Source organism: Hyperoodon ampullatus, assembly GCF_949752795.1.
Source record: "Hyperoodon ampullatus genome assembly, chromosome: 6".
NCBI classification, from domain to species: Eukaryota; Metazoa; Chordata; class Mammalia; order Artiodactyla; family Ziphiidae; genus Hyperoodon; species Hyperoodon ampullatus.
The window spans coordinates 80,563,120-80,589,958 of record NC_136919.1 but is presented as its reverse complement, the minus strand read 5'-3'; the positions used below and the strand labels follow the sequence as shown (position 1 = coordinate 80,589,958).

General features: G+C 36.9%; 1 protein-coding gene across 1 annotated transcript in view; it reads right to left on the bottom strand.

Annotated features, from left to right (window-relative positions):
• Positions 1-6,399: 6,399 nt before the first annotated feature.
• TMC1 (transmembrane channel like 1) overlaps positions 6,400-26,839 on the bottom strand; it is a gene marked incomplete at both ends in the record, with an annotated part of 112,251 nt that continues 91,811 nt past the window's right edge. The window contains 6 exons of the mRNA XM_079705859.1: positions 6,400-6,422; positions 10,093-10,144; positions 10,252-10,330; positions 14,127-14,252; positions 17,877-18,116; positions 22,998-23,065. Coding sequence (XP_079561985.1) covers positions 6,400-6,422; positions 10,093-10,144; positions 10,252-10,330; positions 14,127-14,252; positions 17,877-18,116; positions 22,998-23,065 — 588 coding nt within the window. The remainder of the gene's footprint in view (positions 6,423-10,092; positions 10,145-10,251; positions 10,331-14,126; positions 14,253-17,876; positions 18,117-22,997; positions 23,066-26,839) is intronic.

The window sequence follows — 26,839 nt, the reverse complement described above, 5'->3', positions numbered from 1 at the left end:
ATGTGGCTAGTGGCTACCTTATTGGGCCACTCAGGTTTAGAGCACAGGAAAGAATTTTGGAAATTATGCTGTGCGATTTCCTTATCTTGCAAGTGAGACTTCAAAAGGTGACATGATTTCCAACAAGTCACACAGCTAACCAGTAGCAGAGACAGTGCTAGAACACTGAGATCCTGATGTTCAATCACATGCATTTTTATTCATTTAATGCTGCTTATGTTAAATTTAAGCCACTCTGCTGCTAAAACGTACCCATCTAAAAAATAACCAAGAATGTGCTAAAGTAATCTGAACAGCTGTTTTTATTGGTCTATAAGAGATTTGGTTTTCTCCAATTGAGTAAAATCTTCCTTGCAATTGGTTTTTTGGTAACTCCCTGAATTAGATCAATTAAAATCATTCTAATTTTTAAACTGAAACATGACTAAATTTTTCAAATAAAAATTTTGGCAGAAAAGGAGAATGAGGGGTAACATATATCCAGCCCTTAACTGGGTGCTAAACTATGTGCTATGTGCTAAATGGTGCTCAGTGATATTCAGCATCATCTCATGTAATCTGTGCAGCAATTCGCATGGAGACAATTATCTATTTTAAAGATGAGGTAATTGAAGCCTAGTGAGAATAAGTAATTAGCCTGGGTCAAAAAGCTAATTAATGACAACCAAAAAATCATATGGCCAGTGAGTAACACTCTCAGTCAGGAAGAAAACTTAAACCTTGGCCCTGGCTCCCAAGCCTGTGCTCTTTTACGCCACCACTCAGCCCCCACGATTATTTAGTTGTCTGTGGACTTGAGATACATGGAACATTTTCTGTGATGCAGATCCAAAGGCTGAGTGTTTCCACTGGGTGTTATCTACTGTTTCACTAGGGACAAACATTTCCCATGGAATCAACTCATTCCATATTCCACTGAGATCAGTTGTAATTCCAGCTCTTGGCCTATTTTGCGGCAGGCTAATTTTCACCTGGTGTTGGGTTATTCCACCGTATTCCACTACAAATGTATTTATTAATTCTGAGGTCAATGACCTAAGCACCTTACCCTTCAGACATGTTAATCTATAGTCTTTTTCAGGGTTATCCTCACATCATGCATCACAGTATGACATTCACATAAAATGTCTCTTAATTAATGTCATTCAGTTTGACCTGCCTTAACACATGGAATCATTTCTAAAAATTTACAAATGAATCCATTTCCCCCATTTACTTCCATTATCAAGTCATATGGGAAAATATTTGATCCCAAAAGAATAAAAGCACTTTAGGATTTTAACATTCAATTCAGTCATACTCTCTGCTCCTGTTGACTCACAGTCCAGTCCTTGTGTATTTAGCCCATTTATATTATTCCTGCAAAATACTAGCCATGCCTATAGGGTCTTACCCTCTAATTTATAAGCACATCAGCATTACAGATTGCTAATTCCATGCCTGGATTACTTGACAGAGCAAGTAAGCAGGTATTAGAGAAACAACAAAGCAGGATTTTTTTTTTCCAGAAAGAAGCATCTTCTAAATGACTTTCAGGAGTCAGAAAGCATGACTTCAGCATGTATGAAAGTTTAGTGTTTTAAGAGTAATATTGTTTTTACTTAAAATTAGATACCGGGGATCACCATGATATTTTCAGTGTTCCATTTGTAAAAATGATAAGGCCCTGACAAATTCTCATTTCAATGGTGTTCTCAGTTTCTTCCCAGAGTTTAGATGTATGGTCAAGCAGAAAAAAATAATTAAACCGCAGCTACAAATTTTTGGAACGCCATAAGAACAAGGGTGACAACCATGGCTGTTATCGAGCACTAACTATGTGCCAGGTTTGGTGCTATGATCTCTGCAGGATCTATCTCTTTTAATCCCAAGTAGAAAGTTTATGGAGTAGGACTCTTATTATCCCCGTTTTTTAGAGATGAGAAACACAAGGTTTTGAGAGGTTGAACTATTTCCATAAAGTCACATGGCAAATGTTAATTTTTGCCTGTTTTAAATGAGCATGAACATTCCCATATTTGGGGATTTGGGAATGTTTGACTGATAAACAAAGAATCAAGGCATAACTGCTGAATAAAAGAACAAATGATTAACAAAATGAATAACATTTCGGTGCCTCCTAACCTACAGTATTGAGGAAAGGCAAAAGATACCTTGTGTGGCTCCATTTGGACACATTCTCACTGTTATTGCAGGCCAGCACTGAGCCCAGCTGGGCCAATCAGATACATAGGAATGAAACCAGTGCTAAGTGAGAAGGAGCCAGCTATGATTACACAGCATCTAGATGCATTAAGATTCAAAGATTTTCCAAAGATCTCAGCAGTTGTATTAGCCAATTTTCTTTTTTAGTTGCAAATATTGTATTCCTGTTTTCAGTAAAAAAAAACAATACAGCACAGAGAATAAAGCTGGGGAGTTCTTTCTTTTGACCTAGTGCTCTGTTGAACACAGCCTCATGCTCCTCCCCAGGACCTGAGCTGAAAATAACTCACAGATGCTCCAAATACTGATCCTCCACAGCGTTTCCACTACTGCAATGGGCAGATCACCTAATTTGCGCCTGCCTCCTCTTCTTTCTGTATAAAAGGAGCACAGTTATACACTATCGCAACAGAGATCATAAAGTTAGAAATTTGCTTTCCCTTCGAAGATAAGGCATACAGAATAGTTATTAATAATTATCTGGCAAATTGGTGAATGTGTTTTCCTGTCTGAAGCACTAAATGATCTCTTAATTACTCTTTACATTTCATCCTCATCACGCACTTAAGTATAATGTGTTGGCTGGTGAGGAATATTTTTGTTTACAAATGAAAGCTAACACAGAAGAGGGACTGTAATAATGGGGTCTTATACTGTCCAGACCTTTTTTTTTTTTTTTTTTTTCCTTGGCGGTACGTGGGCCTCTCACTGTTGTGGCCTCTCCCGTTGCGGAGCACAGGCGCCGGACGCGCAGGCTCAGCGGCCATGGCTCACGGGCCCAGCCGCTCCGCAGCATGTGGGATCTTCCCGGACCGGGGCACGAACCCGTGTCCCCTGCATCGGCAGGCGGACTCCCCACCACTGTGCTACCAGGGAAGCCCTCTAATCCACTTTTAATATTGTATTTTACCCTTAAAATTCTTGCTGAAGTCTTCAGATGGTCAGCTGGGGATTTCAGAACCTATATCACCTTCTGAATTTAACCTGGATACATTTGGATGTCATGATATACTTGACATGATCAATTACTAATTTGCTGTTATGGAATATTTCTATGACATCATTTGATTTAGGGAGTTTCTGTTAGTTTACATATGATGGACAATGAGTGATCCAGAAAGAATCTGATCGGTATCCTACCAGCAATGAGTAAGATGCCAAGGTTATGCATCCAGGCTTTTCTTTTGAACGGTGATGGTAACCTGAGAAATATGAGCCTCATCAACAGCAGCAACACAGAAATTAAACTTCCAGTAAAATATCAAGGACTCTGATATTCTTTGAAATGAGAAATAATTTTGAGCCTGTTGCTTTTAATAACAAATAAAAACATAAATACAATAACTTTGACCAAAGTTTTAGTAAATCAAATAAAATAGGAAAAAAACATTAATTTCCCAGGTGGCAATTTGTATTGGTTATCATATGTGGATGATACTTAATTTGATTCAGCACGTGAAACTTGACTTCCAAAAAAAAGATTTTAAATATGTTCCTTAAGATTAAAAAAAATGAGATAGTTCCTAAAAAGTTTTTATATATCCATAAGTAAAACAGTATCAAAAGAAAATTTAGTGACATTTAAGGCTAATTGCTCTGAATCAGGAAAGTAACAGAAAGTAATATAATTTTATCAGTAAATTGACCCGAACTGTCTTCAACTGTATATGTGTTGATTTAAGTCTATACAAACTAATGCTTTTGCATAAAAATGTCCTGAAAGGACCCAAATTTAAAGTTAATATTTAATCTTTAATCAATCTAAATGTACAACAGTAGAATAAACTAATTATGCTGTATTAATATCAAAAAATATTTTGTAGCCATTAAAAAATGTCCTGAAGTAATTTTTATGACATGGGAAAATGTTAAATAAGAAAGTAGGATAAAGACTAAATATATCTTATGATCCAAAATATTTTATTGAGTCTGTATGTGTGTGTGAATCTGAGAAAAAAATACACCAAAATGTTAACAGAAGTTATTCTGGGTGGTGGAATTATAGATTCTTTTGCTTTTTTAATTCCATTAAAAATTTCTAAATTTGCTGTAATGAACATGTACCACTATTATAAATTTTTAAATGACCAAGGATTTGTATGAAAACTTCTTGGTGTGTATGAAAAAGATGTGTGTTATATGATACCTAAGTTCCCAGAAGAGGTCAAGTATTTCATGTATACATTGTTCCATTATTCATAATTACTAAGTCACCAAGACCCATCCTGGTAAAGGCAGCTGGACCATCCAAGGCAATCCATTACAAGAGAACTTTGAGAAAAAGAAACCTCAGATAGGGCCTTGAGAAATCTTGTCACCATGATATAATGCTGTTTCCTTCTTGCAGGAAGTAGATGTAAATAAAGGCTATGACTACAGTTTATTTTAAAAAATATTCTTAGGTCTCAATGTGTCTTATGAAAAATCAAGTGCGTATCTGAGTTGAGAGCTGAGAACATCTGACCATCCCATTCTTAAGTCTCTTGTTTTTGAAGCCTGCTTACTTACTCTTTTAATATATATTTCTTTACAAATGAATTGTGGAAACACTTTTTTTTACTTCTGTGAACCAAACAAGGCAAAAGAAAGTTGTAACTGGATATTATCCAGGTCCATATTTTTGACTCAAGGGAGGCAGTAAAGTCATCAGACTCCCATCTTACCCACATTGCATTGGATTCCCTCTGCTAAAGCACTCCCTTGTTTTTTTCCACAGGAACTTGGTTTTCCACCGTGGGCTAAACTCCTTTGTTTGCATCCCATCTACTAAGCATGTGATGCCAACTCCGAGGTCTAGGGTTGTTTGTCCATTAAGATGTCCTAACTTTGGAAGAGAGCTGAAAAAGGTAGAATAATAACTGGATTTTGTTAGACATTGCACTTAATAGAGAATAAGAGAAAGCAAATCTTTTTTCTGAATACAGATAGTGTACTATAATATCTGTGTCATTGTGAAGAAAGGGACAGTCTTGCCCTGAGTGGGAAGGTATCATTAATTTTGTCCAATCCTAAAACAGTTTTGCAAGTTCTAGTATCTAGTATTCTGGAAGATGCTAGAAACTAAGGATATAGCAGGTAGGGCAAAAAGTGGTAAAGAAAATCTAGAGAGCAGGTGATAAGATATATAATGTTTGATAAATGTTTGACACATAATGTTTGATAAATATTTAGTAAACAGATTAAGAGGTACTGGCCTCATTGTAGTTCCTGGTGGTCATGCACTCAGTGTGGTCCCAGTGTTTATTACAAACTCACTCCCCCAATATTTGCACATACGCTTCTGGGAAGGGTCTAGTAAAGCACTGAAATAGTCCAAGTTCCAATCAACTTGACTGAATTAAAGTCCAGTCCAGAGAAGATGCTGGAGTATTAGGCAGGGAAACTGACACAAAAGCTCTTCCTACTGACCCATCCACTGAGGAATGAAGATAGCAAAGGCTAAACCCCAAAGTCAACTAGGGAACCATACCTCACCATATATAGTAAGACGTGGGTCACCAGTACATTCCCAGACCCAATGGACTCCGGCTCTGGTACTTGTAGGGACCCATCAGGATGAGAAAACACAGTTCAGGTCAAAGTTTGCTAATATAAACCTTTTGATATGGTTTAAACTATGTGTACCTCTCAGAAGCCCGAAGAGATAACCCATGAGATTTTTCTTCTAAAAAGCCCATTCCTTTTCATACTGAATCCAGCAGCAAATAAAAAGGTTTTGGGTGTATATTTGTGGGGACCATGGATGGGGAGGCAGAATGAAAAGGGAAAACAAGATGTTAATTTCAAAAAAAAAAAAAAAAAAAAGTGAGTTAACAAATGATTACAATGAATACTTTATAAAGATATTTCTGAACTTAGAAGAAAAAAGAGGGTGAAATAGTCCTGTTTCCAGGCTAAGAAAACTAAGGCAGAAGATATGTATAAAATGAAAGTCCATATGAGTAAAAGGTTTTTAAATTAACCCAACAAGTAAGCCAGTAATCCATACTTCTCCATCACACACAATTTTAAACTCAATTTGTTAAAGAAAATGTGAGGGGACTGGCTCAGGGGAGAAAGTGGTGGTGCAGGAACGAATCCCTAATTTGGAATAAGGTAGAGATTCTTCTTTTTTTACTTGGGCCTTCACATAAGTCACTGCTTTTGAACAGTATGGTGAGGAATACTTCTGGGCCTCCAGAATATCCATGAAAATTACTGGCCTCCAGCAGCTGCAGCTGTTCAAAATAAACAAATAAATAAGTAAATAAGTAAATAAATAAATAAATAAAGAGACAGAGAAAGAAGATAAAGAAGAGGTAAATAAAAATTTCAGTGTGCTTAATGGTTCTGAATGAGATGGCCTGAAATCTATACCTTCAAATGTGTTCCATGTTGCTATAATATTTGCTGCCAAATATTTCTATATTCTACAAAATCCTCACAAATTCTAAAGACAGGAGAATAAAAGTTCTGCTCTTTTTGAAATGTTTATTCATTCATTACTGCTTATGTAATTAGTATAGAAATCTGTTCATTTCAAATTTTTCCAGTAAAAGAATTCCTCATTGTCCAGTAGATAATTAGTAGGTATTTATTGAGTGACTGATATATAAAGTCCTATATTAAGTCCTGAGGAAACAATGATAAATAAGATATAGTCTTTGCCTTCACAAAGGTTATACATATTTTTAACAAATTATGGGAAAATATCAGGTAAATTAGCATGCAATAACATTATATTATTTAAAACAAAGGTAATAATATGCCTTAACTAGAATTCAGATCTTAGAAGTCAGAACATTTCATTCACTGTTCTAAATACTAATTTGATAATATTAAGTTATAGTCCCAATCTAGAGCAAATACAAAAGCACTGCAGATATGTGCGACATACATGCTTCCAACTATGTGATGTCCACAAGAGACTCACTTCAGCTTTAAGGACATACATAGACTGAAAGTGAAGGGATGGAAAAAGATTATTTTATGCAGATGGAAACCAAAAGCATGGATAGCTCTACTTATATCACACAAAACAGATTTTAAACCAAAAACTGTAACAAGAGACAAAGAAGGTCATTATATAATGATTGAAGAAGACACAAATAAATTTCTTTAATAAATGATTGAAGAAGACACAAATGAATAGAAAGATACTCTGTGTTAATGATTGGAAGAATTAATATTGTGAAAATGCCCATACTGCCCAAAGCAATCTACAAACTCAATGCAACCCCTATCAAAATTCCAATGGCATTTTTCTCATTAATAGGAAAAAAATCCTAAAATTCATACAGAACCACAAACGTCCCTGAATAACCAAAGCAATTTTGAGAAAGAACAAAGCTAGAGGCATCACACTTCCTCATTTCAAATTATATTACAAAGCTGTAGTAATCCAAACTATATGGTATTGGCATAAAAACAGACACAAAGATCAATCGAACAGAATAGACAGCCCAAAATAAACACATGCATATATGGTCAATTAATTTTTGACAAAACACCAAGAATATTCAATGGAAAATGGATAATCTCCTCAATAAATGATGGTGGAAAAACTAGACATCTACATGGAAAAGAATTAAACTTATACCATACACAAAAATCAAGTCGAAATGATTCAAGACTTGAATATAAGACCTTAAAGCATAAAACTCCTAGAAGAAAACTTAGAGGAAAAGCTCTTGCAATTTTTCCTGGCAATGATTTTTTGGACTTGACACCAATAGCAAAGGCAGCAAAAGCAAAAAGAAACAAATTGGACTACATTAAACAAAAAAACTTCTGTACAGCAAGGGAAACCATAAATAAAATGAACAGGCAACCTAGAGAATGGAAGAAAATATTTGTAAACCACATATCCGATAAGGGGTTAATATCCAAAATATATTAGGAACTTATATAACTCAATAGCAAAATAATAATAATAATGGGCAAAGGATCTGAATAGACATTTTTCAAAGAAGACATGCAGATGGCCAATAGGTACATGAAAAGGTGCTTAACATCACTAGTCATCAAGAAAACACAAATCAAAACCACAATGAGGTATCACCTTACACATGTTAAAATGTCTATTATCAAAAAGGCAAGAGATGGCAAATGCTGATGAGGATGGGAAGAAAGGGGATGCTGTGCACTGTTGGTGGGAATGTAAATTGGTGCAGTCGCAATGGAAAACAGTATGGAGGTTCTGCAAGAAACTGAAAACAGAACTACCATGTGATCCAGCAATCCCACTTCTGGATTGATATGCAAAGGAGATGAAATCATTCATTTGTATTCCTATGTTCACTGCAGCATTATTCACAACAGCCAAGGTATGAAAACAACCTAAGTGTCCATCTATGGACGAATGGATAAAGAAGATGTGGTGTGTGTGTATACACACACACACTATAGAATATTATTCAGCCTTATAAAAGAAAGAAGTACTACCATTTGTGACAATATGGACGAACCTGGGGGGCATTATGTTAAGTGAAGTAAGCCAGACAAAGATAAACATGTCATGGTATCACTTATACGTGGAAGCTTTAACAAAAGAGTGGAACTCATAGACACAGAGTAAAATGATGGTTGCCAGAGATACAAGGTTGGGGAAATTGGGAGAGGTTAGTAAAAGGGTACAAAACTTTCAGCTATAAGATGAATATCATCTGAGGATCTGATGTACAACATAGTGACTACAGTTGGTAACACTGTATTGTATAATTGAAATGTGCTAAAAGAGTAGAACTTATGCGTTCTTACCAAAAAAAAAAAAAAAGGTAAATATGTGAGGTGATGGATGTGTTAATTAACTGGAGGTGGGAATCCTTTCATAATGTATGTGTATATCAAATTATCACATTGTACACTTCAAATGTGTTACAATTTTATTAGTCAATTATACCTCAATAGAGCTGAAAAAAAATTAATGCAGTTAAGAAACAAGTAGCTTAATGACAAAAAAAAAAAAACAACAACGAAGACAAATATAATCCAAGGACATGACATTAGAAGTTGCTGCATCCACTTTTGCTGCCGTAAAGGTTGGCCAACATAAAAGGAGTGTAGTGTTGAAAGAACTACAGAGAAATGGGGTTAATCCTGATTGCTTCTAAACTTGGGGTAAAATGTGACCAGAAGATTTACATACCACGCTTCTGTTCATTTGTGTGAACCAATAAATTTTTCTACTTAAACTAATTTGGGTTGAGTTTTTTAAATTATTATTATTATTATTATTATTATTATTACTTACAGGGGGAAAAAAGGCCGTACTAATATAAAGAGTTGTAGAGTTGGGAATGAGGGAAGAGTTGGAAAAGATTTTTATTGAACTTCTTAGGCATCACTTTTCCATGTAGAAGGCAAAACATATCAGTAATTTTGGCAAATAAGAGTATGCCTTAATAGTTTAAAAATTAAAAAGGTTTAATAGTTTAAAAATTAAAAAGGTTAAAAAGTAAGAGAGGTTAACGAATTAGAGAAGGCTCTGGGAAAGCAACAGTGATGAGCCTAGAGGATACTATTAGCATCTTCCCAGTGTATCCATCTATGTATAAAAATGGTCAAAATGGGCAGGAGAGATTAGGCATCTGTATCTGCTATTTGTATGACTATGTATATGGATGTTTTCTTCATCTTCCGTCAATTTGCAAGATCCCTTTTCTATCACTACTGCTACTTTTATATTCCTGAAGTTTTCTTTCTCTTTTCTTTCTCCCACTGGAAAACAACAAAACCCCCTGGATATGATGCCTGAAAAGGGCTTAAAAAGGTGGACAGTAAAGAGTATGGGGTGACTTGCTGGGGCAGTAATGCTCTTCTGCATCAAATGCCCCATTTTGAGAGGAAAAAAAGGAAGAGCATACTGTTTGTAGGGGAGAAAGAATGCAAACATAACATAGCTCAAACCTGCTCGTGCAGCTGCCATTTTCTTGTTTCGCAGTTTGTTCTCCAAAGCTTGCTACATAATAAAAAATAGTAGAGAAGAAGAACATGAGATTTCCTGATGTTTTCTACTACTTGACATTAATAAAGACAAATATTTCTCTGAAATAAATTGTATCCTACCTGTTTCATCTTCTTTTTTAGATCCAGATTTGCTGCCTTCTGGCCCTTTGCAGTAGCATTGAGATAATAGATAGTCAAACTAAATTTAAAAAAATAAAATAAAATTTATGGTATTTTTCAGTTCCTCAAGATTCTTCTTAAATTTACATTAACTAGATCATGTAATATTGGCACTGGAGTGACTTTAAGATATTTTCTACTCTGAACCTCTTTTGTAGATAAAAGCCTGAAGTACAGAGAGGTGAAGAAGTACATTCAGAATTACACAGCGACTGGGGTGGACCTGGGAAGTTGGACCCCCAAGGCTCCTCCTCCACAGCCCAGGGCTCTGTCTGATGTTCCTCACTGCCTAATTTTAGGTTCTTCTTGGAAATGTATTAACATCACTTTAAATTATAACTGAAAACACCATTTCAAATCGATACCAATGGCATCCAAGAGAACAGAAAATCTCTTGAAGCTTAGGGAATGTGTAGAATAAAAAGGAAACTGACTTTCCACTTTAAATTCCTTCCTTTGGCTTTTACAACTAAGGCTATAATCCTCACCATCATAGTTAATTAACATGGCTTTTTTTCATCTATAGAATGTATTGTTTGCATTTCTCTCTCCTTCAAAAGAAACTATTTCATAAAAGAATGGTCCTGGCATTTAAGTGACATTTACATTTCTAAAAAGAGCAAATTCCAGCCAAACATTTTTGCAAAAATAAACATGTTCATCTTCACTTAAAGCAAAACAAAGAAAAAATGCATTAAAAAAAAAAAAGTAACTGGCATTGCCCTTTATTGCAAATAACTGGTTACTGAACACATTTCCCCTACTCACCAACATGCCAGATCATAACCTTTACGAGCCATCTGCTGCTAGCAACAGGATTATTGATATCATTTCCGCTGGGTTTATTTCTTATACAAGTGATAGGATTTTGAATGAAATTACATACATGAAAGCATCTGGTGTAATATCTGGCATGAATTAGGTGTTCAATAAATATGGTGTGTCTGTGTATTGTAAGGGTTTTCTTAGAAAAGTGCCGGCATTTGGAGGAAGAACTCAAAGACCTCACAAGTCATTTGCAATTCTGTAATTCTCTATTTATCTATCACTTTTTTTCTACCTTGAGATGCACCTTCAATGAGTATTCTTCATAGATCATTTTTTAGTCTCCAAAGGAATGAAACCGCCTGCAGGGAACTAGCTCAAACTCTACTCAGTTACCCAAAAACCAACCAAGCTGATTTAATATGATCCATTGGGGAAATTCAAAATGCTTGTAAACATTCTGTAATTAAAGGTAATAAAAAGCCAAGCCAGGACTTCCTGGTGGCGCACTGGTTAAGAATCCGCCTGCCAATTCAGGGGACATGGGTTTGCGCCCTGGTCTGGGAAGATCCCACATGCCACGGAGCGACTGAGCCTGTGTGCCACAACTGCTGAGCCTGTGCTCTGGAGCCCGTGAGCCACAACTAGTGAGCCTGCATGCCACAACTACTGGAGCCCACGTGCCTAGAGCCCGTGCTCCGCAACAGGAGAAGCCACCGCAATAAGAAGCCAGCACACCGCAGTGAGGAGTGGCCCCCTCTAGCTGCAACTAGAGAAAGCCCATACAGCAAAGACCCAACGCAGCCGAAAATAAATAAATTAATTTTAAAAAAATCCAAGCCAACTGTATGGGCACCATAAAGTGCTGAAGATGAGACCTCAGTATTTGAAAAATCAAATCAGTAATAAGCAGAATTTCGGGTTTTAAATCAGAACGTCAGAACTAAAATCATCCTTGTGGGACATCTATTTGACCTTATATCATGCCAGTTTCCCTCTAGACAGTCTATATCAGGGGTTGTCACACTATGGTCTCTGGGGCAAACCTGACTCCCAGCCTGTTATGTATGGCCCATGAACTAAGATTGGTTTTTACATTTTAAAAGAGTTACATAAGTACTTACATAATATCCTCAATTTTGCCTCTTGGACCACAAAGCCTGAAGTAACTACTATATGGTCCTTTAAGGAAAAGTGTGCCAACCCTGGGTGTAGACCGTCTCTGACAAGTGGCTTCCAGTTCTTCTGAGCATTTCCACTCAGCCTGAACTCAGTGTTTGGTGCTGTAAATGAGTGGTGGGAAATAAGTGGTGGGGAATAAAAAGACATGGGTTTGAATTTACCTATTAGCCATTTGATTTGGGGAAGATCTTCCATGTGCTTTCAATAATATGATTAATGAGGCCAACTTCTTAAGGTTATTGTGGAAATTAAATGAGTTAATATATGGATCGTGCCTGGAACAAAGGCAGTGTTCATTTCTCTTCCATACCGCTGGGGCAGCTTATTAAATCTTTAATTAGTGGCATTAGAACAATGTTGCTCCTTTGCTTAAAAATAAATCTCTCTCAATAAGTTAAGAATATAGTCATAAAATCTGACATTGTTTTGAGTGTGTGTGTTTTAAAACAAGACCTCCTTTTTACCATGAAAAGGCCTTGACTCCTAAAAGCCATGCTCTCAAAAGCCACTATATCGTAAAAACACTAAGAAGGAAAATCACTTCCAGGGCCATCTGGTGAAACATGCTGCATCCAGCAAGTCATTTTCTAACACATCTGCACCAGAGATTTACTATCAGATTCTTAATGGCACCCCATGATCAAGGTTCTGTACTACATAAAATAATCTGTTTTACTATTTAATTATCCCTACAGGCTATTAGCCCTCCCTCAAAGAAGGCATCATGGTGTAAAGGGGTGAGTGCTGGATTTACTGTCAAAGCCCTACTATTGTCATTTTTGATGTATTCTCACTGAGGGAAAAATCCCTTCCCTCCTCCAAGTCAGTTTCTTAATTTATAAACTTAAAGATGACACCTTCCCTCACTGATGTGGCTTGTGACCACGACCATCACAGAGACGATCCTAACAACTTGGCCCAGAACCCAGTTCATTTACTTAAACCACTGGGATTTCTCTCCCAATCTCTCCCTGAGATTTCCTAGTTTTACCTTTATTTAAACAAATCCAACCCTTTGTGTCAGCTTTGTTCCACTGAAGTGTCCACGAGGGTGACTTCATACCTGCCCTCCTTGACTGAAATCAGTGGCAGTTCTAGACTTTTTATTTAGGAGGGCCTTGGGGTTTGAAAGGAAGGACTGGGGCACTTTTTGTAGCCCTTCCATAGGAAGCATTTTTTTTTTTTTTTTTTTTTGCTTAGAATGTAAGTTTACCTATGGTGGCCAAGACTCAGAAACCAATGAAAGTAATATGGGAACAAAAGCCCCCTCTCAAGTTCCCCTTTGGATATCATCTCTGACTTTGAAAGGATAGACTAAGTGACCTTTCCAAGACCCTTCTGGTCCTCTGATTCTATCATCATGGGCAGACATAGTTATTAATGGCCTTCTAGGAACAAGGACAGGGTAATTTTTAAGACCCCTTAAGCCTTTAGCCCTGAAATATAGCTTATAGGGCCCTCAAGGGGAATATTAACTTAGAGGCTCATCATTTCTGTGTATTCACAGCCATATGCTTTATGGAAAAAAGGTGGAGGTCAGGGGGGTGGGGAGGAAGCTTGATGTGTTGATTAGATTTAGTGTTTATGTTTCCCTTGCTGTAGCTGTTTACTGATAATTATTTTGGTTACTTGGGAACAAATCTTATAATCCTAGGCAGGCAAAGACAGATGCAAATGGCTGTAAATTACATACAATAGGATCAGAATATGGCTCATGAATTTTAGCCTCTCACCACCACATAATCAGTGCTGAATTGGTTAGGTTACAGCACAACCCCTGGGGAGAAAGAGATTTGAAAACGCTGAAACTTAAAAGGCGCAGGAAGAACATTACAAAGGCTCTTTCTATGAGGAGGGGAAGCACATACACCATAACCAAAATAACAGCAATAACTAATCCAGGATTAGAAAGCTGTCTCAAGATCTTTGCCATCCAGCTTGGAAAATCATGTTCCAGTGTTTCTCCAATGACTTCAAACATCCTATTTTTGCCACTGAAAAAAAAAGGAGAGAAGTTCATTTGAAACAGATGTAAAAACCATGTTTATAGCAAGATGTAAAAACTATGTTTATAGCAAGAAAACTAGAAATTTTTCTCAAACACTGCCTAAGTACTCTTTCAGGTTAGAAATCTGATGTTTAGCTACAACTCCTGACACTTTGACCTCATACTGTCAACGTATGGATAAGATATGAGAAATGTTATGCCAACACAAACACATAGTCAAAGCAGTTAGGAAATTAACCACAGCATTAGGAGATTTAAAAAAATTTTTTTTTGGAATATAGTTGATTTACAGTGTTGTGTTCGCTTCAGGTGTACTGCAAAGTGAATCGGTTATACATACACATATATCCACTCTTTTTTAGAATCCTTTCCCATAGAGGTCATTATGGAATATTGAGTAAAATTCCCTGTGCTATACAGTAAGTCCTTATTAGTTATCTATTTTATATATAGCAGTGTATATGTCAATCCCAATCTCCCAATTTATCCCTTCCCTCCAGGAGAAGATTTTTTAAAGCTATATTTCTAAGATTTGGGTTACTTGGGAACAAATATATTATATAAAATATAAATATACCTTATATATGTATGAAAATATATTTTATAAATAGCTTGTAAGTCTACTCCTCAGCAGCTGTTCTTATATAAGAATACTTTCTTTGGGCTGAACAAATAGTGTGCTCAGTTTTTTTAATTAGCCTTGGAAATGAGCATAAGGAATAGCTTAATGGAATAAAATCCACAAATAATCTAATATCTCTTTCCATGTTATAGCTTCTATCTCATTTCCCACCAGACCTCTTTCATCTGAGCTATTAATAGGTAACTGCACTGAATGCCGAATCCTTTCTCTCTCAGTATTTCTTCTGGACGGGCCCTAATGAGTACCAGCTAAGAACAGAAAATGGGAAGAGAAAGAAAACAAGCCTAAAAAGCAAAGGTCCTTAGTGAATTTGTTCTCAGCCCCTATAAACTAGAGAAATGAGAGCAGGATGTCTGTCTTAACTTAGTATATAACATTCAGCATTATCAGGTAACACCCATCATGCCAATGTAATAGCAGTGTCATGATATAATATAAACCTATACATATTATATGATCTCAGTTATTTTAAAAATCTGCATAAGAAGAAAACCAGAATACAAAATGCCAAAAAAAATGTTGAGAGTTGTTATTTCAGGTCTTTGGTTAGTGTTTATTTTCATGCGAAAATTTCTATAATTTCTGTTTTTTCTAGGATAAACACATATTACCTTTGCAGTTAGATGAAAATACATGAAGTTATAATTACCATAATGTTAGCAGGGAGGTGTGTGAGAACCTAGAGATCTACAAACTGTTCAGAATTATTAGTGAGGGAGCTGGGGGAGAAACATCAAGTGTCAGGAGATGAGGTAGAGCAGTTAGAAGAATTTTCTTCACCTGGACACCAAAGAAATAGTTTTTTAATTGTCAAACTGTTAAGGTAAATCCACTTAATAGCCTACTGGAATAATTTTCTGGAAAATTCACCCTCCCTAGCCAGTTCTTATGAAACCAGAACAAGCTAGACTATCTCATCAAATTGCTTTGCAGAATGGGTCTTCTAAGGTATTGTAGCCACCTTACCTGAAAACATACATGCACCTGGGAGAGCCTGGCCATTACTGTGCTGTCCCCATTAACCTACCTCAAATGCACGTTTACCAATTTGCTGCCCACCCAGGTGCCAAGTAGGGTCAGATACACTTCACTAGGCAGGCTGGTCAAACGACCTCAAACTCAGGGTCCAAAAGGATGGCAAGTCATGAGTCTCCTACTAATATATCCTTTCTCACCTTGGTAGCAAGGCAGAACAATGCTTAAAGCTTTAAAATCTAGAGAATAAACCAAGTATACATTCTTTTGCTCCAGGAACAACAGACTACCTAAATAGGACAGAGATACCCCTTTCCCAATACTCTACTGAAAGTATTTAAATTTCCTTGATCTCAAAATAGTGATATACATGCTGCTCCTCTGCCAAAGTTTGCCAATTAGGAAGCAGTTGGTCAAAGTCAGATACTATGTGTTAGATACAGACTAAGTTTTATTCATTAAAATCATAGTAACTCAGTGTAATTTAAAGAGAGGCAAAGGAGTTATGATCCAAAAAGCTAAAATTGTGCAGTCATTGTACGTGACTAGCTCAATGATATTTTTTATATTAATGGACCTCTGTTACCACCACCCAGCTCCGTGTTGACCTTGCAGGGTTTCCCTGGCAGACAACTAAGTTCCTTTGATATGTTTTTCTGAGAAGGACCCCCTTCCAATTAAAAAGTTAAAAGCACATCTAAAACTTATCCTGGATATTTAGTTGTGTGGGTAATTTGCAATTAACTAAAGTCTTTAGATGACTTGTCTCTTGAACTTTGTACCCTGAGCTTTATTAAGACCAATTGCTCTTTCAAAACTGTAGTTTCATATTTAGCCTCCAGATGTCACTGTCTGCATTATTTACTTCCCCCCACCTGGGTGGGGCGGGGGAACAGGACTTGTCAACTTCAGCTTCCTGAATATGTATGACAGAACTCCAGCTGTTTTTGCTCAATCAGTAGGCTTAACATTTTCTTTCTTTGTGTCCAGGAAAGCAGTAATAACAGACTATTATTAGAATGAAAATGCTTCTTCTATACTTAAGTCTGTGGGCAAAGAATATTTTGACTTTAATTTAGTAACTTGGTCTGACAGCATGAAGGAGAAATTATACATGTCCACTATTGCATCATGCTTGTCATTCACATGGCTTTTTGTATTCACATTTTCCCACTGAAAAGTAGAAATAACTCAAATGCATGCTGATCAGTGACTCAACATGTAGAGATTCTTGGGGGGACTTGTGGTGGAATGAAATCTCAATCCTCCAGATCTGGAAACTTTGCTTTCTTGGTAAGTGTCACAGGGAACGCTGTCATAGAGAACTGTAGAAAAGTATATTTCTAAGTTGGATCAAAGAGCCTTCTTGACTCTTTATTACTGACTTGAGTGATTTATTCTTGTTATTTGAGGAGAATATACGTGAGGAACATCCTTAATTTTTTTCCTAGCATGTAGATTTGGATTATAAATTCTGTGACCCTCTTTATATTCATTATTATCTAATAATGATCCCATTTCCTAGGTAGCTTATGGAGTCATCTTTCTTTTTTCCTTCCTCCCTCCCTCCCTTCCTTCCTCTTTTATTTTTCCAATTAGGTGGTTCATGTGAAAAATAACAATAGCTTCCAATGTCTGAATGAGATGACCTAGCATCAGGAAAATGTTCATATCCAGACTAATGTAATCAAACCTTGCTCTTTGCTATCTCCTTATATAGAAATAGCTCAGATTCAGTGTACATATTTTACACGGACAGAGCCTGGAGCAGTTATTTTCCCTTTTATGATTGCCAAGTGAGAAAACATCAATAGATGGATCTTGCTTAAGAATGTCCATGTCACATAATGAGCCTGAATATCCCAAAGAGCTCATTCCTACAGACCAAAATGTCACGTTTGGGGGGAAAAAATAGCTTATACAACGAGTGACCATTCCCATCTCCACCCCTGAAAGAAAACTTTGCCCAAAAGAAAATGCAAAGGCAAGAACCTGAAGGGGCCACAATCAAAAGATGGTGGGAGGGACACGATCATGTACAGGACGGGCATGGTGGACAAGAAGAGGATGAGCAAGAGCATTCCCAGATAGAAGTTATTCGATCTGGAAGCTTTGAAGACCCTGGCCTCAGGAACGTTGCAACACATCACAGCCCAGCACTGGAAGTACATGGATGTGTGGAGCCGAAGGATATTGATGCCTGGGAGGCTGGGAGCGAAGAAGGAACCCATCCTGGAAAGAAAAACAGAGCTCTGCTCACCATGAAGCTTCATTCCACAACAAAGTCACACAGTCCGTATTTATTTTACATCATGCTTATTTGCCAAAGGCAGAAAATGTGTTGCCTCTTTCAATCATATAAACCCTTCATGTTAATAAACTTAACTAATTCTATTTCCATCTCCTGTACACATTTTACCATCTTCCCCATTATTGCAGATATTGTGTACTTAAGTCTTTCACAGAAACTCTGCTGGTCGCTAACTATATCCACTTATCATTAGTAAATTTAAACTACAACAGATCAAACAGTATATTACATTTGTTCTACTTCTCTCTTCTACTTCTAAAAAAAATTTACTTTCCCCTAATATTCATACCATTAATATATCTAAAAATTTAGCTTTAAAAAAAACTTCCCCCCAAAATTTTAAAAATTAAAAAAATAAAAATTTATTTTTTATAATTAACCCTTAAAACCACCCATTATATTCAAATAAACTGCATATGTGCATTAATTATTTTGTCATAGCTAATTAATTTTTACTTAAGGAAAGAGAAAATGTTAAAGTAAGTTTTTCTGATGTTATTTTCTATTTGTGGCTGTTATGGTATTTTAGAGCCAACGGGAATTATGTATTTGTGCCTCATAAGATCCTATGTTTTGTTGATATTCAATTGCAAGCTTTATGTGTTTTTGAAATGAAAATTTGACACATCCATTTAATTTAGTTTATCTGTTTACTTTCTTATTTTAGCATGTCCAGGAAATCCACTGATCTGTACATGAGATTTTTAAAAAGTATTTTAAAATGCCACTTTTAAACTGGAACCATTTGAGTGAAGTCACTCTTACTTGATGGCTTCAGTGGTTATTTCAACAAAATAAATTTCAATTTTCTTTGATGAGAAAATCCAACAGAACCATAAAGCACCATAATGGCAATTTATTAATCCGAAATTCAAAAGAGGATACATGTACACTTATTTCAGAAGTATAAGCAGAATCCTATCTTTTAAAACTGTCCCAAATATAATAAAACCTTCAGTAATTCTAGTTAGGGTTTGCATGTTATATTTCCTGGTTATGTAGAATAATTTTTAAAATCAATCCAATGTATATTTGGTATATTATGGAGGGCGGGGGGTTGAGTTAGATGAAGAAGTTAGTTTCGGCTATAATTGAACTTGTGCAATCCAACAATAAACCAGTTCATTGAAAAGTGCTAACCTGCTACAGTTTGTGCTGTGTTGTTGATAGGTTTCCATACAACAGATCTGAAAAACATTTTAACATACTGAATTGACCACAGACTTTGTAGAAAGTTAAACTATTAAAAAATGGTATGTAATTTGGGTGATGATGATTTGTCCATGTAGGTTAATCAATTACAACAAATGTACAGCGTGGTAGAAGATGTCAACAGTGGGAAAGGCTGTGCATGGGTGGGGACAGGGGGTATATGGGAACTCTGTACTTTCCACTCAATTTTGCTGCGAACCTATAACTTCTCTAAGATATAAAGTTCATTAGTTTTTTTTTTTAAAATGAGGGTAAACTTTGGAACAATACTGTGTATCTTGGTTACAGGATAGCAAAAGAGAATCTGGAACCCCAGAAACATGAGCAAGTAAGTGAGTGACAGTCCCAGCTGAGGGGTCAGAATGACAAAGCACTAGATTATATTCCCAAATGCCAATGTTTGTAATGTAATATGCTTGCAGATGATTGTGCTTGCCCCCTTCTAAAAGTCAGGCTTGGCCATGTGATTTGTTTTGGCCAGTAAAATAGAGATAAAAATGAAGTGTCTCACTACGGGATGGAAACTTTAATAGCGCTGTAGGGTTTTTTGTTCTCTTCTCTCTCTGCTCTGACCAGTGATGTTCCAGATGGATCCTATTCTATCACAGTCTATGACTCCACAGTGAGAGTAACTAACATGGGCACAGTCCTTTACCAACTCACATTGGACACATGGAGTACATAAACTTTTCCTTTTCTAAGCCACTAAGATTTGGGGGGTTGTATTTAATTGCTGCACAACCTAGTCTATCCTAAGATACAGTTTTGCCTAAAGCCACATATATGTGTACCTATACATAGGCATGTGTTGTTTATCTGTATGCACACATGTGTACACTCATATATGTAAGTGCATCTATAGATAAATAAATTTCAGAATTTCAAAATAAATATCACATAGGCATTTTGAACAAATGACTCAAGAACATTATCCTAGAAAAAGAGATCCCGGCACAGTGATATCTGAATCTTAAAGCTCATTCTATCTTTGCCCGTGACTCACTAATCAGCTCAGCTCACTAAGTCCCTTAGCCAGACCTGATCCCGTCATCTGTCAGTTGAAGATCATTGTAATACCTTAGGCTTATAAAATGCTTTTCTTTCAAGAAGATCAAAGCAAATGAAAGCTTCTTTTATTTAGTTCTCCTTATTGTTCCAGTGACACGGTACGTGTCAGGTAAATTATTCACATTTGATCAAGTGAGAAAATGAGGTAGCAGAAAGTGACAAGACTGGCAGGGAGATACAGGAGACAGCACTGGAACAACATCTAAACCCATCTTCTTTCTCACTGTGTGTGCTCTGCCTCAGCTACATCCTGCTCTGATAGAGTAGAGATATGGTATGCTTTCATCATTTAAAAATATGATTACAAAACCTACGCTATTTTAAAAAGACGTGTGTAATATAGTTTTACTGATCATATCAGCCAATTCATAACAAAATGGATGTTACCAATAATTGTTTGACTTTAATAACATCGGTGTAAATAACCTTCATTACTCAGAAACTCCTAAAGCAGTGATTGAATGTCTCCAGTCACAAACCAATAAAATTGAACACAAAATCTCCATCCTCTTTTGATCATTTCTGTAGCAAATGGCCATACTTAGGCATCAGATCCTAATGCCTCATAAAATAGTGGATTACACGTGTGAGTACAAGGGAGCCTTCTAAACCTAGACTACACACTCCCCACACCACATCCCTACCCTGTCACCAACTTCCTGGCAGTTAGGAAAAGACCATTTGTACAAAGGGTTGACCTGAAGGGGAATAACAGTTAGTCAATATTTTGCTTCTAGAACTCTGGGAAGTGTGTGAATATCTTAGTACACTCAAAAAACACAATCACTTTCTAAAGTCCTCTGCAAACTAACCGGAAGCAATATTTGACCAATATCTGAAGGTTGAATACATAGAAAGTGATAGTGTAATGACACTTCAAAGATTTTGATGATGGGTCTGCCCATGAAAAAACTGGAGAAGATTGTTTAGATATTTAAGAATTTCAATATGAACAACAGTGGACTAAATAGGTGCAAAATTACAAGTGAAACAAATCAGGACACAATTATAAGAGCTTTGCTGACAATGAAAACAAATTTCTAGGCCAATCTGTTGTCTTCACTATGAAAGAACAAGAAATATACATGCAGCATATGTCTGCACAAATGGCACCACGCCAGGCCTGAGGGATTTATGACACTCTGCATAAAAGCCAGGGAGTTTTAAAACTGATATAAGGCAGTGGTTTCTCATTACTCCAATAGCACTGTTAGCCATTTTCTGCCATGACAGCAGAATCCCCTACAGGAAATGAAAGATCTGGAAGCTGAGCCCTTTTCTATCTCTGGTGATAGTCACATGTTGAGCCACCTTGACTTTCCTCCCTGCTTGGAGAAGAAAGGATGAATTTCACTCCTTAATGACTCTCTGGACATATAAGCCACAACCTGTAAAATTTAGAAAGCAAGGGAACAGGAATCACGTTTTTAAACATACCTGACAATGGAGAGGAGGATCTTTTTATAGTCTTCTCTTCATACTGATTGACCTAGTGAGGCACAGGAATCTGACAGGCCCCAAGGCAGGATGATGAGGCCCTTGACTGTGGTCTTTATATTACTGAAGCAAGATCATTTTAACTTTCGCAGAGAGGTTTGCTCTCACAAAGGTTTAACAATTCAGACTAGCTATGGCTAAAGGAGTTGAGTAATATATGAAGCTTGCACAAAAACTGACCCCAGTAACTAGTACTTGTACCCAGGACAATGGTGTGATTGGCACAATATTAGATCTGTGTCAATGGGATAAAGAAGCTCAGTTGTAACTGCTTGTGGGTTGGGGTGTTCCTAGGTAAGAGTGACAGATTTTCAAGACACACGGTCCACAGATGAATCTCCTGCTATGATTCAATTTTTAAAGTCAAAAATGGTTTCTAGTGTATCAACTCATCTTAACCTGTCAAGATTGACAGTGAAAATGCTTTCACTTAATAAAAGATATAACAATCCTTTGTACATTAGAAGAAATAATTCCGACGTGCAAATGGCCCCATGAAACAAATTACTAAATAAAGATCATATTTCTAACTAAACCTTCCTAAAACATGTATTTCATCTCTATAAACTATTGGATTTGGTAAGCTAATATTTTTTAAAGTAGCTATAAATTCCATTTAAAACATATTCAATAGTGACTGCAAATAAAATAAGTTTCTTGGAAAGACCTTACACTAATTTCTTTCATTCTTAACATGGGATAATGGGATCATTAATGTTTCACTGTTAGATCCTAGTATCACAGGATATGAAACTATAAAAAGCCTTCAAATAATCTAGAAGCCAGAACCTAGACTCCCAGTATTTGATGAAGAAGTGCTCTGCAAAACAGGCAGATGCATTTTAGAATTAAGATTTAAAATATGGGGAAAAAAAGTAAACTCTTCATGGCCATTCACTTTGCAAAAAGACAAACGTTGAGTTAGACACAGACTGTGGACTTCTCTAACACCAGGCTACAGTGCTTCATGCAAAAATGATCTTGGAGGCTTTCTTCAAGTGATAAACTGTCTACAGCTGGCTTACCAGATCATTCCTTGATTGAAGATCAGAGCGAGGACATTGCCACTGATGTCAAATTCAGTGTATGAAGGCTAGAGGAGACATTCACTGTATTAGCATCTCAAATGGCAAAAACTGAAAGGCAAGTGTTTCATATTTCTATATAGGTATGGCTAGACTTGCAACTACTTTCTTACAGCAACAATAGCAGAATAATCAATACAATAAATAATTAGCGATAAAATAATAAGGCATCCTTTTTAACACAGTAAGACATTTTTAAATTCTGTCATTCGATGCTGTGGAAGTGTGATGAGACATACACTCTCATATACTGCTGGTGAAAGTAAAACTTGGAGTAAACTTTTAGAAAACAATTTGACAATACATATGAAAAGTTTTAAAAACTTCATCCTCTTTGACCCTGTAAATTTACTTCTAGAAATTTGTTTTAACAAAATAATCCTAAATGCTAACAAATTTTAAGAAGCAGAGATGAAACCATCTAAATGTCCAACACTGGTTAAGTAAATACAGTTTAATTATGCTATGATATATATTGCAGCTAATTACAATCACTGTTGGAAGGATATTTATATAACCAAGAGAAAACTATGCTCTAATGTTAAACAAAAAATATGTAAACTTATACATTATTTTTTCTACTCAATATGAAACTATGCATAAAGAAAAAACTTAAAAGTGATCAGCAAAGTTAATAGTTGTTATATGTGGGTGATGGATTATGCTTTTATTTTCTTCTTTAAGTTTTGCATAGTTAAAATACTTTTTTTAAAAAATGTGAATTTCTTTTACAATAAAAAATATAGAGAGCAATACAATGAAAGTTTAAGAAGTTATTCAACTCATTGTCCAGTGTTCACTCCTAGATGATACCATCCTACTCAGGGCAGCAGCACCGGGCTGTTCTTTGTACACAGGGGACACCAATTGGAACTGAGGTGGGCATCTGTCCTAGGAGCACCCGTTCAAAGGCTTCCTGGTGACACATTAGGCATCTTAGAAAGAAAGCTCTGTCAATGGAGTAATGCTAATTAGCAAAGACAATAAAGCTGGCTCCTATTTAATTTGAGATAGAGAATAATCAATCAGGAAATTGACTAATTGGTAACAAGAGAAAAAGCAAACAGCAAAAAATATAAAGTGAGAGGACCACAAAGAGAGAGTAAGAGTGGCAGGACCTGATTACTGCCCCAGATCCTGACATCTGCAGGTGTGGCTTCAGACCACATGTATCCTCATAATAACTCCCTCCCTAGCATAAATATATACACACAGCACAACGCTCATGTGCACACACACACATACAAAATCAAACAACCTGAGAGTGTCTCAGTTTTTTTAAACCCAAGCACCCAAAAATATATTTGTAAGAAGATAGAATAGGTCTCTGATTTGGAGCCCCAACAAATCTTCCACAATTTTTGAACACTCTGCCTCAAGAATTCTTGAATCCAGCCATCAAATTCATCACTTCCCAAAAGGCAACAGTACTCTCCTAGTTAACTGAAAGGTATGGGCGATGTGCCTTGTAACAGATTCAGGGAGTAGATGTCAAGTCTGACATAACAAGAATGGTTAAATAGCAAGATGATACATAATGAAAAATGAACAAATAAGATGATACATAATGAAAAAATAATCCTATATAAGGAGGACAAAGATGACAGATGATTTCAACAAAAATTCACTCAAGATACTACTAAAGAATATACAAAGTGTTTCACTTAGTTTGCAGATCATCAAGAAGCTTAATGTTCATAAGATGCAAAGAGGTTAGGTTGACAGTTTTTGTTCTAAAATCAACAATGAAAATGTGTGGTTTTCATGGAAAACGAAGAAAATGAATTGCTTCTAATCTGGAGAAACGTTAGCTCTGAGTCTTTCTCTTTCCCCAGGAGCACTTTGCTCTGGATCAACTCCCCTTTTCTCCTGGAGCCCTGTGAGATCACAGAACACATGTGACAAATGCTCAGTTGGTGGTCTGCACCATCTGTGCCCTTGGAACAGCTCTTCTCTGTGTCCGTTTAAGAATCAAACCTTCAACCTTGGCCTCTTTAGAAGAGTGTCAGATTTAGCCCACCAAACTAAGGAAAATGAAAAAAATTCAAACTGTCAGAAGTACATTTCTTTTATTCTCACAAGCATACAAACCTCTTAAAGGCCATTTGAGATGAGATATTTTTATAACCAGGTGACCAGAAAAGCACAAAGGACACACTAGGAACCCTCGGTTTCATACTGTGTGTGCAGCAGGGGCAGCTGGAGGAATAAAATCTTTGATGCATAAATTGATTGACCGGATGCAGAGAAAGGGTACCTCCACACTCCCTACTGTGACAAGTGGTTTTGTGATACAGACACTCGTCTGGGATTCAGACTCGAGTATGAGACTTTGCCCTGCCATTTCCTTGCTGAGTGAGCTGAGCCAGTCACTAATCAATTCAGGCCTCAGTTTCCTCACAGATAAACTAATGAAATGAACTAGATCAGAGGTTGGTGCATTATGGCCCATGAGCCAAACCTGGACCACCATCAATTTTTGTAAATAAAGTTTTTTTAGAATATAGCTACATTCATTCATTTCTGTATTGTCTATGGCTGTCTGGGATGAAAACAGGACTGTCATAGTTACAACAGAGACCATATGGCCTGATGCAAGGGAAATCACTTGTTTTCCTCTGTGACTACACTCTACTCATGATACTTCTGACACAGATGTATAGGTTCTTCCCCCAAACCAAGCATTTCCCCAACTTTCTGTGGATACCATCTCGATGTCCTACAATTGAACTCAATTCTGACACTAACTGTCCAGAGTTGGCACAGATCCCACAGGTTAAGGTCTTGGTGCCACAAGACTGCCCCACACTTTAGACGAAAGCCTCACACTTTAATCGAAAGCTCAGGTTGTCACCTATGCTGACTGATGGGGTGTAAACTGGAGATTCTCACGACTCCCTCCTCAGCTTTGATCATTTGCTAGAGTAGCTCACAGATCTCAGGAAAACAGTTTTTTTTACTAGATTACTGGTTTATTATAAAAGGATACAACTCAGGAATAGCCAGATGGAAGAGGTGCATAGGGCAAGGTATGAGGGAAAGGGTACAGAGTTTCCTTGCCTTCTCCAAGTGCACCCTCTTTCTGGCACCTCAGTGCGTTCAGCAACATGGAGGTTCTCCAAACCCCAGGGTTCAGAGATTCTTATGGAGACTTCATCACAGGGACAAAAATCAATCATTAACTCAGTCTCCAGCCTCTCTCCCCTCCCTGGAGGATGGGGGGATGAGGCTGAAATTTCTGAGCTTCTAATTATGGCCAGGTCTTTCTGCTGACCAGCCCCCAAACTGAAGCCACCCAGGAGCCCACCAAGAGCTGCCTCATTGGAACAAATACTGCTCCTATCACCCACAATATTCCAAGGAATTTAGGAACTCTGCGTCAAGAGCCAGGGTTAAAGACCAAATACAAGAACAAAAGATGTTCCTAGCACCATCATTGCTTTGTAAATTACAAAAATTTTAGGCGCTCCAGCCGGGAATTGGAATGAAGACCAAAATATATATTTCTCACTACACCACAGTAGCATACTTGCAGAAGTGAAAATACTTATTGTGCAATCTTTTTCAGAGAAAGTTTGCCTACTTCTGAACTTAGATAATTTCTAAGATCCCTTTCTAATCTAAAATCTGTAATTGGTTGACTCAGTTATTAAAGAATTGCTTCTTGGGACTTCCGTGGTGATGCTCCCAATGCAGGGGGCCCGGGTTTATCCCTGGTCAGGGAACTAGATCCCACATGCATGCTGCCACTAAGAGTTCGCATGCCACAACTAAGAAGCCCT